Source organism: Cryptomeria japonica, chromosome 5 (assembly GCF_030272615.1).
Source record: "Cryptomeria japonica chromosome 5, Sugi_1.0, whole genome shotgun sequence".
Classification (NCBI taxonomy): domain Eukaryota; kingdom Viridiplantae; phylum Streptophyta; class Pinopsida; order Cupressales; family Cupressaceae; genus Cryptomeria; species Cryptomeria japonica.
The window spans coordinates 844250044-844270704 of NC_081409.1; the positions used below are offsets into that span (position 1 = coordinate 844250044).

General features: G+C 33.9%; 1 protein-coding gene across 1 annotated transcript; it reads left to right on the plus strand.

Moving 5' to 3' along the window:
* The first annotated feature begins 14736 nt into the window (after positions 1-14736).
* Positions 14737-18249, plus strand: LOC131876222 (putative leucine-rich repeat receptor-like serine/threonine-protein kinase At2g24130). Its single transcript, XM_059221096.1, has 2 exons — positions 14737-17731; positions 17819-18249. The coding sequence occupies exons 1-2, from the start codon at positions 14737-14739 to the stop codon at positions 18247-18249; spliced, it is 3426 nt and encodes a 1141-aa protein (XP_059077079.1).
* Positions 18250-20661: the final 2412 nt, after the last annotated feature.

The following is a 20661-nucleotide window of genomic DNA, read 5'->3' on the forward strand; positions in this document are numbered from 1 at the left end:
CAAGGACACAATTCCTATTGAAGCATTCTAAATTGTACTCACCTACAATTTTGTCCTCACTTAGGCCTTGCAATGGCATTTCATCCTCTAAGGCTTGATTACAACACTAATTATACTCACACCACCTATTCACCTCACATTCTCACCGCATTTCTAGTTTGACCCTCTGTTTGGAGTCCTAACTTGTAGGACCAAGGACTACCACACCCTAGTCGCAAATCAGGACCAGGACGTACAACACGATGGTCCTAAATCAAGACCAAGGCATATACACCTTGGACTTCATAGTTAGCCCCCAAATTGGCTCCTCTTAATAGTCACCTAGTGAGGGTGGTAAATTAGATCCTATGTCAGCTTAGGTTAGAAATTTAATTTAATTTTTGACAAATAAGTATAAAAGGAGGTCTATTCATATCCTTTTAAACCTAACGAATTCAAGATTCCAATTACACTCTAGTAAATTTATGTGAGAATACCATCAGTCCTCTATGAAGCATTGGAGATGACATTCATGTTCCATGTTTAATGAAGATAATCTATGTGGAATCCTAATACCTTGTGGAGACAAAAAAAAACTTCATTAAAGGTATATCATTAGAGTTTCATTCATTCTCAACCTTTCAATAAAAAGGAAAGTATGTTGAATATACCAAACAACTCAGAGGGGGGTTGAATAAGTTGCCAATTAAAATATTTTACTTCTTACACAAAGTAAGATCCAATAAACTAATTCTTGATTACCTAACCATAAGCTGATATAAGTATGAGAGAGCACACATATGAAACATACACATAAAACACTAGATTTAATGTGAAAAACACAAGAATGAAAAAACCACAGAGAATGCTAATTATCAAGTAAAAGAAACCTATTAAGATGACATCGGTTAAGGTGATTTTTACAAATGGTGGCTCACTACCAAAATTCTCACTATAGGTGGGCTCATTGCCAAAAAGAAGAAGGAAAAAGAAAGAATCTACCACTATAGCATAACTGCCACTAAACTGCAATGTTGGAAGAGACCTTTGGTTCTTTGTTTTCGATACCAAAGAACATCAGTACACAACCACACTGATCAACCACAACTACACACAACCTAACAAATTTGCACCAACGGGAGAGAGACCTTTTTTTTCAATCAACTTATATCTATATTTGTTCATTACAATCATCCTTTGTTTATACTAATCTCTTTGAATGAGAAGTATCCCAAGCTGGGAAAAGAATTTACCACAAGACAATTTGAAGTATTTCCTATATAAAACATTCTTGTGGTTGAATGGAATAAGAAGTGAACCACACCACAATGAACTTCATTGACCAAAACAACACATTATCCATACGCCATAATAACAGGAGCAAAAATAAAACATTCAAGGTTGACTAGACCTGTGATGAACATATCTACAACCATATCTCTGGAGAACATCGTCACATCCCAAATCAAAATAACAAAGATAATGATATGAAAAACATAAATCCAAGATATCATCATCAAAATTGAAAATGCATAGAAATGTAAACCAATTCAAACACTGTCGAACATCATCATTACTATATACACTTCATTAGAACAACTTTTGAAGTTCCAGATCATAAGAATGACATCGCAAGGAAACATCCAACAACATACCAAAGATTCATTACTACAACTACAACATATTAGAAATGCGAAGCACAAACCAATCACTGAAATCAATATGTTGACATCAATGATAACCATACTAACACACCATCAATTTCACATTGGCAACAAAGTATTTTACTATATTACTTCATTTATATTGTTAATTCAATTTCATGGTTAGTTCCAAAACTAAGGTTTTACGTAAAACAAACCCCTATTCCTAACATATTTCCCCTTTTCACTATGTGTAGGAATAGATATAGAGTCACATTCAGGAGGATCGATAGGATTGACAAATAAAAATAGGTTCAAGTTTTGACCACGAAAAATTTGGAGGACCATGATGAATTGATACTACCTAGTCTTGAAAAATTAGGTCAAAATTATTGGAACATATATGAATCATCTTCTTCTACTCAAATACAGGTTGGTGTCATCGTATGACATTTGTAGCTCATTGTTTCTATCAAATTGTTTCAATAATTCATTATATTTCCCTAATCTTCAATAATTAAATTCAATTCAATTGAAGGAGGCCAAAGCCCTATCAAAGGAGCCTAAAATTTCATCAAAATGTTGGTCTATAAAGGTTAGATATGTTAGATTCTTCTCCTCCTTAATGTATTGGTAAATTAGGCTTGTTAGTGGTTTTATTTTCTTAATTTAACCCTAAACCTATTTTTACACCAATACAACTACATTCATAAAGGATCCTAAAATTCTTAAATTATATCTTCTCATATCACCCCTCTTCTATATATTTAATTTGATGATATGTAATTTCTTCCCTTTTGGATTCACACTTATTGTATGAATATAATGCATTTTTTCACTTATTTCAAACCTAATGTATAAGTCATATCATGATTTTACATGACATATTAGGTTGTGAGAGTGAAATATTTAAGTGCAATAGTGTATGCACCCTAGAAATAGTATGCTTTGTGATACCAAGGACACTTTGGAGGTTATCTAAGTCATGGAGAAGGAATAATAACAAAGCCCATGTGCTTCCCTTTATAAGTATAGAGAGAATAACTATCTTATGTGCAAGTGTATAAAATTTTTAAGTTGTGGTCATTCCAATATAGCTCACAAAGGAAATAATTGTCTATAAATAATGCAATTTAAGAGTCACACAAGAAAGCTATACAAATAATAGGATAGGAAAGACAAAGGAAAATAAGTTGAGAAAGTAGGTAGTAATGTTCATTTAACAGCACAAGTAAAGAACTATATGGCATGCTTACCCCTTAGAGCATATAATAAAATTGAAAGTATAATAATTTCAAGGTTATAGCTTTATTTTAATATTTCATTGAATCCAAAGAATATAACAAAATTAATATAGCATACAAGATCAAATAGTCAACCATTCACATGAAAGTTGAGAGGATAAAATTTATCTCAAATGACTTTAATTATGGTTTGAGACAACAAGATTACTAAAATAATCATAAATGACCATATTTTTGCAATCTCTTCATACAATAAGAAATATGAATACTGTTAAAAAAATTGAGAGTAGTACCCTATGATTCCCTCCTCAAAACCGGATATCCAATTTCAAACAAAAAAATAAAAAACAAAACAAAAATAAAATAAAAAGTTCATTCACATTGTCCCTCTTTTGATCAATACAAACCAATATGAAAATCATGATTTGAAAAACATATTCACAAACTCATGTAAACTATCATATTCAATGTAATCACAAATTCCTTTTCTATTCAACTACATCCCAACAATATTTTTTCATTTTTGGTAGTTAAATTGTTGGAAAGTCCACCTCCTAGTATATTAAAAGAAAATAAAATAAAAGTCCATAAAATATGATTTGCGGAGCTAGAAAAGTATCCTAGCTAACGAAAAATGGATCTACTACTGGATCCTAAATCTGCCTAGACATATAACAAATAAAGGTTTTGAGTTCCAAGGAGAGGATCCTCTACCCCCTCATATGTTTGATATCAAATTAGGTGTTACAATTCATAATCCTCCTAAGAAAGGGGTCCTTTGATACATTCAAGCTTGGGAGTGACCTCAGTGAAGATGTAAGGCTAAATGCCTATGTACAATTCATGAGTGATGATGAAATTATAAATACCAGAGAGTTCAGGTAGTTTGTAATAAGAAATTTGGTAGATGAGCAATAAACAAGGAAGGGCATCAAGCTCAATGACCTAAGGGATGATGAAAGGTTGAGAATTAATGATGAGTTGTTGAAAGCTTCCAAAGAGAAATTCACTATTATGACCCTTCAAATGGGCAGACAGATTGTAAAAATAAGTGTAGTATTCCTTTTGGAAGGATGGAATATCTCCTCTGCTATAATTTTTGATGAATTAAGGAGGAGACATGATATTGACTTGGAAGCAATTGATCCAATGCAGAGAGATAAGATGCTCTTAGGAGTATTTTTGATGATCATCTTGATCAATTAGTTATTTGGTGTCTTCATCCTATCACAAAGAGGCCAAGAATGAGTCATGAGATGGACCAATTATTTTGGGATTATTCCAGTCTTATTTTAATATAATTTTTTTTTAAATATAAAATTTTCATAATATTTTAATAATAAGTCAATTTAATAATACAGGTTTCTTGAATATTAGTTTATTACATATGAGAAAAATGAGAAGTATTAAAGGACAAAACTCGTCAGGTTTGGTGAATGGGGTTTTACAAATCAATATACAACATAGTCGAATTTGAATAAGTTAAAAACTGATGTAAAGTCATTGTAAGCTGATCAAGGCCGGCCTTCATATTTAATGGCTAATCTGTTCAAAGTCTTGGTAAATGCCGTCTGAAATTGAAGAGGGCCAAGCTCAGATGATGTGGAAAGCTTTATATTTATTTTATAATTGTTTCTAAGTTCAGCACAGATCAAAATGAAGATGCTTAGTTTGTCCCCTACTCTTGTTTTTCTCTGTAGTCAGAGCTTACCATTCATCACATATCATCAAGATGATATTTAAAACCCTTAAGGGACAAAAACTTAGCGTATTGAATGGGTAATCCAAAATGATATTTAGAATGCCTGTATTAAAGTCTTGGTCAATGTCAGCTAAGATTTAATCGTATATTAGAAATCTGAACACTCATTACCTTCAGCAGCATAGACTTCTGACCATAACAATTGAGGGAGCTTGCAGTCAAAACAGAGATTTGGCAATCTTTTCCTTAGTTGTTTATGAGATCAAAAATTGGCTTTAGTTTGTGTTTTTCTCTCTACCCACTCCTTAACGTTCATCACATCCCATCAAGATGATAACCCGTTTTTCTAGAAGAAAAGGACGTTCATGGAGATTAGATCTCAATGGCATACGCAGGAGGACAATGACAATCTGATTTAGAATGGATATTACAAAAATTTTGGTGTTAAACAATATAATAAATTAATAAAAAAGGAAAAAAAAACTATAGTAATTTATAGTTGTGAAATGTAAGCTTAAGTAATTCTAATGTAATGATGAAATTTATATATTTATATATTTTGGATCATGTAGATCTAGTTTGGGATGGACATAGAGATCTACTGGGACTTTCTCTTGAGAGTACTTGAAGTGGAAACGATTCTTGGCTTTCTCATTATCTCATATAAGTAGATTAATTGCAGTATTAGAGGTTCCATTAATTAGGCCCATTCCTAATTATTTATGCAACATGATAGTAAGCCTCAAGGCAAAATTCGAAGTGGTCAAACAAGTCTTTATTATCCACATGATGTACATACAAAAGATAGGAGGTGTCAAAAGTTTTTAGTGCTTGGTCATAAGCCACATGACTGTCTTGTTTGGCAAAGGGAGGAGAAAAGTGGAACGAAGAACGATCTTTAGACCTAAGTAAGAATGAAATATATATATTAGAACAAAAGAGGACCAAATATTTTCTAATATCATTAGAGATGTACAACTCCTCTGAGAAAGTTGGGGTCATATATGGATGCACTGCCAAGATTGCACTATAGAATGATAAGAATGGAGGCGGCAAGGTCAGAGATAGAAGATAAATACTTCCAGCAACATATTAGAGGTCTTAAATAATTCAAGTAGCATGGATTTGATTATCTCTAAAGCTTTCTCTTTTCCTTCAAATTTTTCAAATTTGAAATTTGCAGTTTCCAGATTTCTCGAGTGTAATAAGGTTAAAAAGGAATATTTCTTGGATAAATCACAAATATTTGATCTCTCTGAAGATATTAAATTTTATCCTTCTTATTAAATGCATATTTTTTATAAGAATTTGTAAGTTGCTCTCTATTAATGTGTATTTTAATAGGTCTATAGGGTTATCATACTTTTCAGCTTGATAAGGGAGATTGAGAAACGAAAAGGAGGTTTCTAGATCATCTCCAAAACCTACCACCAGTGGAGGAAGATAGAGGAATGTCTATTCTTGTCAAGGAACTCAAAAGGTTTTTTTTTTTTTCTTGTCGGGTGATTACCTAATTTTTTTATATTGTAAAAGGCTCGAAGCTTGTTGCATCCTCACTTTTTATATAAGAGGATAATCAAGGCCCTTTTTTCTTCTTCTTATTCTTTGACTTCTAAACACACTACTAAGCTCAAAAAATTCTAATAGAGAAGCAAGTATATTGATTCACCAATGGTGAATAATATGCAAAAGAGCTCATAGTTTTTACAATACAGTACTGTAATCAGTTACATGTCCTACTTGGAATAATCTTGCAAAGGATATGCATAAGTACTTTAGAATTATATAAACATCTTGATTTCAAATTAAATGATTTCCAAGTTGTTCCTTTTACTTGTTATCCAGAATCTGATATGAATTAATGAAATTAAGGAATTTTTATTCATGTGTCTACACTATGTTATTGAGTATGAATAAGTTTTAGTTTATTCTACAGTAGAAGATTAAAATTGCTTACTCTATTCAAAAGGATCCTATGTAGAGAACAAGTATTAAGTTGCAATTGGGAGATTCATTTCATGCTATGATTGATATCAAATATTAGTCATATTAGGCAAAAGATAGTGCAGAGTCTATACATTTATTATTGTAATAATGGTTCATCTAGCCCAATGGATAAGGAATTGATCATGGTATTTTATTGTTAACTATGGCAAAAGGGAAAATTTTATCTACAATTCAATTAGAGATTTTATTTTATGAATTTCATTTTGAAAAATTAGGATAGTTAGTTCTCATAGTGATCAGAATATATAAAAAGGTGAAAGCTTCATCCTAAAGGTTTTAAAGTTTATTGAATCACTCAATAGGCTATGAACATATCTATTACAATATTGAACAAGTCATAAATATCAAGGATGCTACTAAAAGGGACAACCACCTAGGTCCTAGAGAGCATAAAGTGTAGAGAGATTGACTAGTTCCTTATCCCTAGTTATTACTATGTCAATTCGTCTACTAATCCAAGGCTTTGAAGATTAAGGTTGGCATCTCATAGAAGGATTTAGGAGTAATCAGTTGGAAACACCAACACCCTACACACCCCTTCATATCACTTGGATATAAATGCCCATCCTTTGCTTGTCCTTTCTTCTCTATTAAATTCTTTATAATATCTATGGTATCAAACTCAATACCAAATCTTAATTACCTAGCAAACAAACTTTGGAAATCTATCTTCTCCTACTGAGCTACCAAGAGGGAACCCCCAAAGTTGAGATCTCAGTCTATGCTTCATTTTGGTCCACCAAAGATGTGGCTCTAGATGTCAAATTTTCTACCATCTACTGCATTAAATTCACCATTTTTTAAAATTTATTTATTGTCTCTCATTCTATTGAATGATGAATCTGGCACGATGTTCCATTAATAATCTCACATTTTGAAGAAAGAAATCAACCTCCACAATCTATTCAAATCACCTGAATGTAAATCTCAAAATTCACTAGTCATATCCCATCATCGATCTTCAACTCATCAATTTGATATTAAATTCATCGCATCATTATTATCACGCTTTGATACCAACCGATCTATCCAATCAACCATTCAAAATAAAAATTTAACTTCACCACTTCAGCCAAACAATCGTCTAAAAAAGCCACTTTAACTTTGCCATCCTGCCAGTCTAGTCAATACGCTAGAAAGGTAAGCCAACTTTGCCACCCCAGCCAAACAATTGTCTAAAAAAGACACCTTAACTTTGTCACCCTGCCAGTCTAGTCAATGAACTAGAAAGGTAAGCCAACTTTGCCACCTCAGCAAATGGCCATCCAAAAAGGCAACATGTCGTCATCATATCAACTAAAAATTAATATTCCTTTAACTTATCATTCAATTTCAGAAGCTCGCTTGGATAAATTATCTACCCAATCATTCACTTCTCTATAAATGTGGCTTATTTTTAAATCTTTGAGTTTTCTAATTAATTCCTTAATCGAATGTAGCCATCATGCTAGCATCCAATTAGGAGTATGGCTCATTCAAATTGCATTCATTGATATCATTGAGTCACCTTCTAAATGAAATTTCTTAGCCCCCATCTTTAACCCCATTTGTAGCCCAAGTAGTGTTACTCTAAATTTTGCCATGTTATTGGTAGTCTCCTCCAAGGCCCTAAAATTTTCAACAATAATATTATCATTCTCATCCCTAGAAATACATCCAACTCCTCCCAGACCAAGGTTACCCTTGGTTGCCCCATAGAAAATTTATTTTGACCCATCTAGGTTCTAGGGCCTTCCACTTAGTCTCAATCTTGGAGGAGGAAGGGTTATTAACTAGCCCAAGCCCATTAGCAAGGGAAACAATCCAAAAATATTAAGACTATTACAAATGTAAAGTATGAATGTTATAGATTGTGATATGAATTGAGTAGACATTACCACACTACATTAGCCCTAGTATGGTGTGGTAGTTGCTGAAAATGTGACCTCGCCATTAATCTTTAAAATTGATTTTCTTTAAAAGGAATGTTTCACTTAACAATATGCATTCTCCCTTTCAAACTTGTAGTCTCTCAAATGAGCATAACAAAAGGGAGACTAAATAAAAATTTGAGATAATCCAAAATAATCATTACCTTCTCTTTTCAACTAATCCTAAGGTTGAGTATTATCTTAGAGTTATCTATCAAGTTTACTTAAATTTTAATTATATTTTACCACTTATATCCATATTCCATTCAAATGCTACATCTAAGAATTTTATAAATCGAGTCAACATAGAAACATAAAATATGGCCAACTCATAATTAAACTTTAATATTACATGAACTTATTGTTCCAGTCTTATTTTATATAATTGTTTTTTAATATAAAATTGGATAATATGTTAATAATAAGTCAATTTAATAATACGACTATCTTGAATATTAGTTTATTACATATGAGAAAAATGACAAGTATTAAAGGACAAAACTTGTCATGTTTGGCGAATGGGCCTTTACAAATCAATATATAACATATTTGAATTCGTAGAAGTTAAAAACTGATGTAAAGTCATTGTAAGCTAATTGTGGTTGGTCTTCATATTGAATGGCCAATCCAAAATGATATTGTCCAATTTTTGTGTCAAAGCCTTGGCCAATGTCCTCTTAAATTGAACAAGGCCAAGCTAAGATAGCTTGGAAAGCTTTATATTTATTTCTTAATTGTTTTTTGTGTTCAGCATAGATCAAACTCACGATATCTTAGTTTATCCCTTGTTCTTGTTTTCCTCTATACTCAAAGCTTACCATTATCACACCCTTAAAGAACAAAACTTAACATATTGAATGGTTTGATCCAAAATGATATTTAGAATGCCTATATTAAAGTCTTGGTCAAGGTAGGCTAAGATTTAACTGTAAATTAGAAATATAACACTCACTACCTTCACCAAGATAGATTTATGACCATTTCAACTTTTTAATAACAATTTGAGGATCTTGTGGTAAAAGCAATGACTTGGAAACAATTTCCTTAGTTGTTTATGAGATCGGTACCGATCAAAAAATGTTTTTAGCTTGTCTTCTAGTCTTGTTTTTTTATATCCATAGAATAATAATTGTCTAGATGTATGGTATGTACATGGTTTAGTTTTCTACACATGTTTTATAATTTTGGTGAGGAATGAAATCACTTTGATTGGCTTATATATGTTTCTTAAGGAGTTAGATGAAGGTTAGTTATGCTTTTGGTCTTTATTCTATGGTTGAGAAAAATTGTCTAAGGGTCAAACAACATATTTTCCTAAGTCTGAAAGTTATTATTTTGGTCCACAATCCTATGCCTTGTAGGGCTTGGCCTTGTGGTTTTGAGGATACGATTTCCAATCACTAAGTAGCTATTTCCAGGATTTTCATGTCATAATATATTCTACAATAGGTGTTAGATGTGGCTATTGTCTAGTTTATGCTAGAATAATGTAATATATCTCTAATGTTCACTAGAATTATTTTGTATAATTATTTGAGAGAGTTTCATACCTTAGTTAAGAACTTATCATTTTAAAAAAATTTAGTGTATTTAGTCTCTATCCTTGCAAGGATATGCTTTCTCTCTCACCATCACCATTATGGAAGAGGAAATACTAAAATGATATTTGACTTAGGAAATCCCGTATATAGAAGAACAACTTCCCCTTTGTTTGTCTTTAGGTCCAAATTTGACAATGAAAAGTTATAAACAAATAAAGTAGACATTGAAAAATTATCTCAAACTTCAAATGCATGAAAACCTTGAAACACATGTTTGCAACACCCCTATCCTATTGGTTTTACCCTAGTTTCAAGGAGGCATGTGTGTAGATCCTTCTGATCCTATTTTGGTTGTCTCCAAACCATCCAATGTCTTTAGAAACAAGTACACAATGCTTCCATCCAACATAGTCAACTCTAGATATTAATTCTAGGTTCTTCTCTATGTGTACATTCTAGATCTATATTATTGTTTTTATATTTTATATTACATGTCATCTATATTACTCAAGTTTATTACATACATTCAACAACCTCAATCTCTTGCAATAAAGAAGTTCATAATATCTATGCCTAACTCTCCTTTGAGGGATACTAGCTAGGCCTTACATGTTCTAATATAATGTAAGATTGAGACCTTCTACGTTGTATTGATTAGTCTAGGGATTGTATTTCCTCTATTTTAATCCTTTCACATGTGTATCTTTCCATGATATATGGATGTCTCCCAATAAGTTAATATTCAATCATCACATAATAGAGATATATTGGCATCTGTAAATTGGAAAATTGGACTCTAGTGACTCCCCACCTAGGAGAGAGAAAGGAAGCACTAGGATGATTTTCACTTGGATGAACTTTACATTCAAAAGAGGGGCTTGAATCCACTAGATCCAAATCCAAGGGAAACAAGGATGTGAATTCCAAGTGGATTGCAAGGGTTCAAGAGTGATTTACCCTCTTTTGTATATGACAAAGTTGACTTGTTGACTATGTGGAACAAAGAGAGAGATTGAGTGAAATGAGGAGCTATCAGTTTGGGATCACGCTGTAACTTTGGATCTAAGCTAATTAGATTGATAAGGATCTTCCCTGCAAATTTGGAGAAAAGTTATCAGGACCATGGTGACAATGTACATGGTCCTCCACAAAATCCGTGAAATGAAAAGGGTTCTTTCATCTCTAAAAATGAAGCCCAAACCTGCAATTACAACTGCGCACTTGCAACCTACACATAGAAAAGAGAGGGAGAGGGGTTGTGGATAGGGGTTTGCCTCAGGCAAACCTTGGTTGAGGAATCAACCTTGAAAGAAAGTAATTGCAAATGCTTGAATGTAAACAATGGAATTGTATACCTTGTAGATCTGTAACTTGTTGATGATGATTTCTTTTCTTCTTAAATGTAATCATAAGTGTTGTATGAAATGGCATGTAACATGAAAAAATCTTAACACACACACATGCTTTCAAATGAATATTGTAATATTGATCCCATGGATGGATGAAGAAGACTTGAATGCTTGAATACTTGATCATGTATATTTTTTCCTATGCTTTCTTATCATCCCTTTGCTTTAATTTTGCCTCCTTGCAAATGAGAAAACCAACTCCCTTTTATGCATGCCTTAGAAGATTAATTCATCTCACCAAAAGTCGACATCGAGGAGATTTGGGATCCCAAAGTGCATATAGGGTCGGGGGGACCTATCTTGGGGCCACCCTAAGAGGGTGAGATATGGGCACCACACCCTTGTGCAAGGGGGATATGGGTGCCATGCCCTTGTCATGCCCTATCTTGGGGCTCGGACAGGGTCTTGAGTCTATCTCAAGGCTCAAACAAGAAGGGGTCAATGGGGTGAACATGCATGAAGAGGTCTTGGTCAGAAAAGAGGGTTTTTTCGCCAAAGTGAGGACTTTGAGTTTGGTTAAAATTGCAGGAGGCACAATTTCATGATACTACAACATCATTAAGCCATCCCTCCCCCTCTCTCTATGACCTCCAAACTAAATCACCCTACAATGAATTGTCTAATACCTACTATGAATACTCCATGTGCTCCATCTATTTGTATTTTCCTATCCTTTGTTGCCCAAAGATAGAGGACTCCCCAAATTGCTAATAGTTTAGAGCACTACAATGTGATCCCATGCCCAAATTTATATTAAAGCCACATGCCCTAGACCCCATCCATCTTTTTAAATGATTAAATGCAAATCCTTTTTATAAATGGCTCATGCAAGCCCCCATGCAAATAGTTGCCTACACTCCACCATATCTATAATGAATTTGTCTAGCCTAATGTGGAAAGAGCATCCTCCCTTCCTAAGCGGATTAATACTACTAACAAGAGCTAGCATCATCAATGGGAAATTTACAATCGTCCCTCTATATGCATCCATATTTAGTGTCTTACGTCTCCTCACTCGAGGTCTACTTTCCTATATAGTTGCTACAATATATTATTCACATCTACACTTAGTGTGTAAATTATTCAAGTTATAATAAATTCTCTTAATATTCACCATACATCCCCAAGGGTAATTATTTTCTCCCTCATAACAAGATGAAAGGTGCTCATCTCGAATTGTCACCTCTTTACTAGTGTTGCAACCATAACCATGTGCTCAAATGGTTGTCATACTCACTATATACTCAACCTTATAAGCTCATGAAATATCACTTGATCTACACCTCCCAAGCTCATCGTCAAGCTCTATACTCCTGATTTCCACTCTTATGTCTCTAGTAATTGTAAATGCTCTTGCATGATGTTCAATAACACCAATCAATCCTCATAAATCAGCTGATATACTTCTTTCCATGTATCACCATTCCCTAGCCTTTTCCCTCCTAAGCTCAATCATTGAGTTACCAAACACATTCATTAGGTTTTATATACATCAATTATGCTTTTACCTAATCATTATTTTACATAATCATTATGATTACATGGCTACTATAATTTAGTAAAATTATTTCACATTTTATGGAGTCACTAATTAGCTTCACAACAACCACAACCCTTAACAAAGCCACTCCATCCCTTAACATATCTACCAATTCATATTTTTACTACTTCAATAGTTGCATCATTTGACCTAATCTACCCCTTATTAATGACACGTAAATGCATGAAATGATCAAGATGAGAGTATGTACCATTAGCCCTCACTCCTCCAGACGTCAATACCATCTCACTCTCTTTACCTAGTACTCATTAATCCATGCATTCTCTATCTTAACTTTGCTTCTCTTCTACCATGTTCTCACTTCACTATTAGCTAGGGTAAAAATTAATTTTTTACCCCTAGCCCTATTTATTCAACCCATTTCATTATTTTTTATTCCATTTATTCCTCCCATCTCCTTTTTTCATTATCTTTCTCTTTTTATCCATATTTTTTCTCTTTTATCCATTTTTTAACCCACCTACCCTCTCAAGGGGGAATCCATCTTTCACCACATTTCTTCTATTTCTTCTATACAAAAGCATCTTTTCTCTTCTTAATTCTTAGAGTGACCTATATTTTATTTTTCTTCAAAATAAAGTTATTTTACCATCATTTCAAATACAATTGAAATGCAAACACCTCAAACTGACACTTTGTTGGACTTGATAATTCCTTTGATTATTGATCATTTACATTTGATCAATTATTCTCATTCTTGTCGTCAATATTATTTAAATATTCTTTATTATTTAAAATATTTTCCACTAATTTTGTTATTCTTGTTTCTCATCTAAAATTATTATTTCATTGATCTCTAAGGTCTAACCCTTGGTAAATAATTATTTGAAAATGATTTAATTAGACCTTTAATCCTCTTCATAAATTAAATAAATAATTTTATTTATTTGATTGATCATCTTGTTCACTTTCTATTTTCTAATCTAATTCTCTATATCTCTTAATGTCCCTCTAATCATGTACACATTGGATAATCAATTATTAACTTTAGTTTTTAGCCACCCAAGTTTCTACCCATGTAATTAAAATTGTGCACAAACACCACAAAACAATTAGGCAAAACTAATTTAATAGTACAATTAGGAGATTAATATAGTTTATTAATGGATACCTGTATTTTTTTCAATTTATTAATAGGCTAATATTGAGCATTTGTATTTTGTAATGATTGACTAATTGAGGTTTTTTTAAGTTGTTCTGGTAGTGTCACATACAATTACACATAGAAGGATACCAATGAGATTGATTTAAGAGATAAGTGGTCATATGTTGGTGACTTCTTTTAGGTAGTTGAAATTTAAATTATTACAAAAAATATATAATTAAAATATAATTTATTGTAAAATTGTAAAATATTATGTATCTAATAACTACCTCTTAATATTTCAGTATGTAGATAGTGATTTCTAGTAAGAGCTCATGTATTGCATTACAAAAACTTGTGAATTTAAAATATATGACAACATAGAAAAAAATTGTTAATTTGAATTATTATTTTCTGTTTAATATGATGAAATATTTTAATTTAATTTTCTATTAGAAAATCCATCTTCATCATTATTAATTTGAAAAAAAACTAAAGAAAACAAAATAAAAAAATCTAGAAACATAACTTCTGATGAAATTATTAAACAGTAATTTGTAGGCACTGATATCCCTAATCTATTTATTCCTCCATTCCATTCTATTCTCTTCAATTGCCTTCTGTTTTTCCCCTGCCTCACAAGAGTTCTGTCTTACATGGCTGTTTTTTTTTTGTTACTTTTAATGTTTTTCATATTTTCAATCTCCGCTTTTCCTCATTCTCTCAATCATCTCTCTCAACAACAACAACAACAACAATTGCTCTTGCGATTCAAAGCTGTCGTATCCAAAAACGGCAATGCTCTGCCCGACTGGATTCCCCTTCACCCATTCTGTAACTGGTCTGGTATTATTTGTCACTCGTCTCAATCTGTTCGTGCCGTCAATTTAACCCAAATGGGTTTAGATGGCATCATCTCTCCTGTGCTGGGAAATCTCTCTTCTCTTCGAGCCCTAGATCTCTCCAGTAATTATCTCACTGGTATCATTCCTCCTCAACTCGGCCAACTCCCAAATCTATGGATACTCTTGCTGCATCAGAATCATTTGCAAGGAACCATTCCGCCCGCTCTCTCCGCTTGCCGCAGTTTGTATTATCTGGCACTCTCCTATAACCAACTGCATGGCAGCATTCCGCCTGAGCTGAGCTTTATCAGAAGTTTGAAGTACCTCTACTTGGGCGGTAACAATCTCACGGGTACCATTCCCCCCTCTTTGAAGAATCTGTCTGCCTTAGTTGTATTGGATTTGGCCAACAATGAGCTCTACGGCCACATTCCTCCTGAATTGGGCATGCTCAGTCACCTCCAGACTATTTACCTTTTTGGAAATAGTCTATCGGGCGCCATTCCCAGCACTTTTCACTCTGTCCGTGCCATCAATTTATCCCAAATGGGTTTAGACGGCACCAATTCTCCCGTGCTCGGGAGTCTCTCCTCTCTTCGATCCCTTGATCTCTCCTTCAATAACCTCACTGGTACTATTCCTCCTCAACTCGGCCAACTGCCAAATCTACAGATACTCGAGCTGGCCGGCAATCAATTACAAGGAATCATTCCGCCCGCTCTCTCCGCTTGCCGCAGTTTGTATCTTCTGTCACTCACCTTCAACCAACTGCATGGCAGCATTCCGCCTGAGCTGACTCTTCTAACAAGTTTGAAGTATCTCTACATGGGCGGTAACAGTCTAACGGGTACCATTCCACCCTCTTTCAAGAATCTGTCTGCCTTAGTTCGATTGGATTTGGCCTTAAATAACTTATCGGGCAACATTCCACCTGAATTGGGAATACCAACTGACTTAGAGTATCTTAGTTTATGGGGAAATCAGCTTAGTGGAAACATACCAAACTCCCTGGGAAATTGCTCCAGTCTCAAAGAACTTTATTTAAATACAAACCAACTTGGTGGAACGGTTCCAATGGAACTAGGTAGGTTGAAGCTTCTCACCAAGATTTACCTACACACCAATCAACTCGTTAGTGACAGCAGTAACACATTGGCCTTGGCCTTTCTCAATGCTCCCACAAATTGCTCCCACTTGCAAGAAATAGATGTGAAAATCAATTATTTCACTGGTATATTGGCCCCGACCATAGGCCAGCTGTCTTCTAATCTCAATTACTTGGCTTTATCGGCCAACATGATAAGCGGAAGCATACCACAACAGATTGTAAATCTCACAAACTTGACATACTTAGGTTTAGAAAATAATCTTTTGAGCGGCAATATTCCATCTGGAATTAATAGATTTCGTGAGTTGGAAGAATTGCATCTGGGTGGGAACAAATTAGAAGGAAGCATTCCAAGTGAGATAAGTCATATGCAACATCTCGGACTCTTAAATCTTAGTCACAACCAGTTATCTGGAAAAATACCTGATTCACTTTGTAGCTCCCAGCAGTTAAGACGTCTTCTACTTCAGCACAACAAGTTATCAGGGGAGATCCCTGTTAGTTTGGAGGGATGTCAGAAGTTGGAGCTCCTTGACTTATCTTACAATAAACTAGGGGGAAAGATACCTGGTGAAGTCATTGCCAGCCTTAAAAACCTGCAATTCTACCTTAATATTTCATGGAATTCTCTGGAAGGGCCGTTGCCGCAGGAGATGAGTAAAATTGTAATGGCTCTAGCCATAGATATATCTGGAAATAAACTTACTGGGGTCATTCCAATTTCTCTAGGAGACTGCACAGCATTAGAGCATCTAAATCTGTCTCACAACACCTTTGAAGGTCCAATACCACATTCACTCTCCAAATTAAAAAATCTCCAAGAAATGGATCTTTCTTTCAATAATTTGTCAGGGCAGATTCCAGAAGGAGGGTTGTTTCAAAATAGAACTGTTGTAACATTTTTTATGGGGAACCCTGGTCTATGTGGTCCAAAACACTATTCATTGCCTCCATGCCCAAATCTGACCCAGGGAAAACATTCCCTTCTCAAAAAAGTAGTCTTATCAGTTGTTGGAACCATTGGATTTGTATTATGCTGCTTCATTATAGTAATTTTATGGAGGCATAAACTTTCAAGGCAACTAGTCCGTTCCTCGAGCTTTATTTTTCAAGGAAACTATCCAAAATTTTCTTATCAAGATCTGTTCATCGCAACATCTGGATTTGACGAGTCAAACTTGCTTGGAGTGGGTAACTTTGGATCTGTCTACAAAGGCATGTTGAGGGATGGTAAGATAATTGCCATCAAGAATCTTAATTTACAAAATGAAGAAGCTCTTAAGAGTTTTAAGAGAGAGTGCAAGATGTTGGGAAGAATTCGGCACCGTAACCTCATCAGAATCATGAGTGCATTTTTCTACCCTGACTTGAAAGGTTTGGTTCTTGAATTTGCATATAATGGAAGCTTGGAAAAACATTTGCACCCTGAGAGGGATGGTGAAGGCTTTTGTAAATTGGGATTGAGTGAGTGTTTGAGCATTGCTGTTGATGTAGCACATGGCATGGAATATTTACATCATGATTGTCCTCTACAAATTGTGCACTGTGATTTAAAACCCAGCAATGTGCTCTTGGATGCCAACATGACAGCTCTTGTCACTGATTTTGGTATATCCCGTTTAACTTCTACAAATTCCACTGATTCACTGAGTACAACAACATTTGCACTCAAAGGATCCATTGGCTATATTGCTCCAGGTAAAATGTTTGAATTATCTTTATATTAGCATTATCATTTTCTTTATTAGCTTTTTAAAGAATTTAATAGAGTAAAATTGATTGCAGAGTATGGATTGGGTGGGAATGTTTCTATTTATGGAGATGTTTACAGTTATGGAATTCTGATATTGGAGATGGTTACAAGGAGGAGACCAAGTGATGACATGTTTGTAGGAGACATGAGCTTGCACAAGTGGGTGAGATCAGCTTTTCCAAACAGACTGGCAGAAATTGTTGATAGGGAGCTATTGAGTGATGTGAATGAAAACATGGAAGACAATAAATGTCTTCTTTCTTTCATTCATGTTGGTTTGCTGTGTAGTAGTGAATCATCAAGAGAGCGACCTTCCATGAGTGATGTAGCGAAAGCCTTGGTGAGCCTGAAGACATCTTTGATGGGAGCTGCAGCTGCTTCCAATTTAACACCTACCATATCAGAACTCCTGGAAAAATGCAATCCCACAGAAACATTGGCATCGGACAGCTCTACATTTTAGATGTTTATAACTTCCATCAAGAAGTTTAAGTCCATGTTTGATTGTTTCAAGATTGTCTTCCATAACAATCTAGTCTTCTTTCATGTCAAATCTCCCTTTAATTAAATTCTAGTTCTGTGAGCTTGTATATGGTTCTAATTTATGTGTTTTCGTTTCACCAGTTTGTGAAAGTATGATGTTGTCAATACATGCTTATTGAAACAATGTAAAGTATTTTAACATATTGTCCTATTTATAGGAGTTCCTCTCATAATGTACAAAAGCTTGTGAATATTCATGTGTCTCGAAGTTCAAAAACATGACAGGAATCTGGATGCCATATCAAGGATGATATGTTTATGGCTAGAAAGGAGAAAGGAATAAGAATTCTAAGGTAAGTGAATTTTTTTGAGTTTTTTGAATAATTTAGAATGCTCAAAACAGATACGTCTTGGAGCTACGTGTAGAATTCACTCAAAATTTAGATTGTAGTGTAATTCTCCTTTATCAGATGTAAGGGGAGGCCCTCGTTTCCCGTTAAAGCGGATGATACATCATTTTCATTTTTGACAGTCGTTTATAAGAATGTGCAGAACTTAAAAAATCTTCTTTCGCTCCATTTGTTTTTCTTCAACCATTTCTGGCTATATAAATTACTATTACATTTTGATTTTCTGTAAACAATCACTGGCCTCTTTATATATAAAAATATCGTTCAGATTTGGACTATATAATTAATATAAATTTTAAGTTGAGCATAATTTAATTTAATTTAAAATATAATTAATTAATTTAATTTTAATTAATTAAGGAAAGTGTTTTTTTTTCCTTTTTCATCAGTAAACTACAAATAAGAGGTCTGCTTCATGTACATTAATTCAAAATATTTTACAATGTTTTTCTCATTATAGTTTCATACAGATTTGTAATAGGCGGTTTTTACAACCTATGCCAAAAACAATGTCTACATGCTCTTTGTCATATAAAATGGAGCATAATTACATTTTATGGATAAGGTATTTAAATCTTGAAGCCAATTGAGGCCCTCCACGAGGATGGGCCCTAGAATCCATTGGAGAAACAAAACACACTTCCCAACATCTAGATGGTGTCATGGTAAAGCAAAGTGGATGTTAATCAAAATGAGAGGGCATCACTTTGTGCAATATCTAGTGATATAAATAATATAGAAATCCTATGGCAACTAAATGCCCAATTCTTCAACTATCATCTTTAAAATGCCCTCAATCTCACCAAAAACTATTCTCAAATGAGTCATTTGCACAACACATTCTATGAGTCAAATGGCTCACCCAAATTTTCCAACAAGGCCAAGAACATGGATGAAATGTTCATGTCAACTTTGTGTCTATGGTGAGTCAATAAGAAAAACTCTCTGAACCCCTTTAATCACTTGAAGAATTAAGCCAATGCGGTATTTGAAGATGCTCTTCAGCCTCTTCTCCTTGAGTACTCCTAAGAAATTCATCTATCTACAAGTGCATGCCAATTAGATACCCCTTTAATCACTTGAAGAATTAAGCCAATGCGGTATTTGAAGATGCTCTTCAGCCTCTTCTCCTTGAGTACTCTTAAGAAATTCATCTATCTACAAGTGCATGCCAATTAGATGGGCATGTTCATTTAAAGAAACTCTAAATCTTCTTGGAAAATATATTCTACATGAGATACACAAAGGTAAGCACGTGCAACATTTATTACTATGTCAAGATATTTCAATAAATGTCATTCTCTTTAGCCTCTATCACACCTTGTTTTGATTTTTTAGTGATATGCCACATCTTGTCATCATTACCTTACATAAGAAATAGAAACATCATCTTACAGGTTTCATGAGAGTCAACCTCAACTTAGTGCCTACTTCGACTAAAATGTGAAGGATTCATGGAGTGTGTTGGATGCCACACATGAATTTATAGTAAGGAAGAAGTTTCATCCAAGCTACATAAAAAGGCATCTCTAACATTCCAAGGCAAATTGGCATCCCAATATAAGATGATAAACATTTTATATATTCTCAAAACATAAAACATGTCTAGAAGGGCCTTAATATCTTAGTTTCATAAATCTATTTATGGTTAAGATCTTCTTTTGTACTGTAGCCCTAGAAAAACCTCTAGCCATTGCCAACTAAATTTTGTTTCAACATAGTTGTGTTGGAAGAATATTCCTTTTTTCTTTGCACTCCATTCATCCATACCCCTTTGTGGCATAATATTTCCCATCCTTTGATTTGATGATTAGGGAGATTTTCTTTTGCTTTTATGTTCCTTGCTAGAAGAAGTTCCTCATTTTCTATTTAATACATTGGCAACCCCCATGTGACATTGCGGTCCTCAAGACATTAGACAGACATGGTAAGAGTAGATATTACTACTTTCAACATGATGATAAGTCAACCATTTTGATTTC

What these genes read in the sequence shown, in the direction of transcription:
- LOC131876222 (XM_059221096.1), top strand. Translation starts at nt 14,737, where the DNA reads ATGGCTGTTTTTTTTTTGTTACTTTTAATGTTTTTCATATTTTCAATC. An exon ending in CATTGGCTATATTGCTCCAG is followed by an intron (nt 17,732 to 17,818) that starts GTAAAATGTTTG and finishes AATTGATTGCAG; the next exon opens with AGTATGGATTGGGTGGGAAT.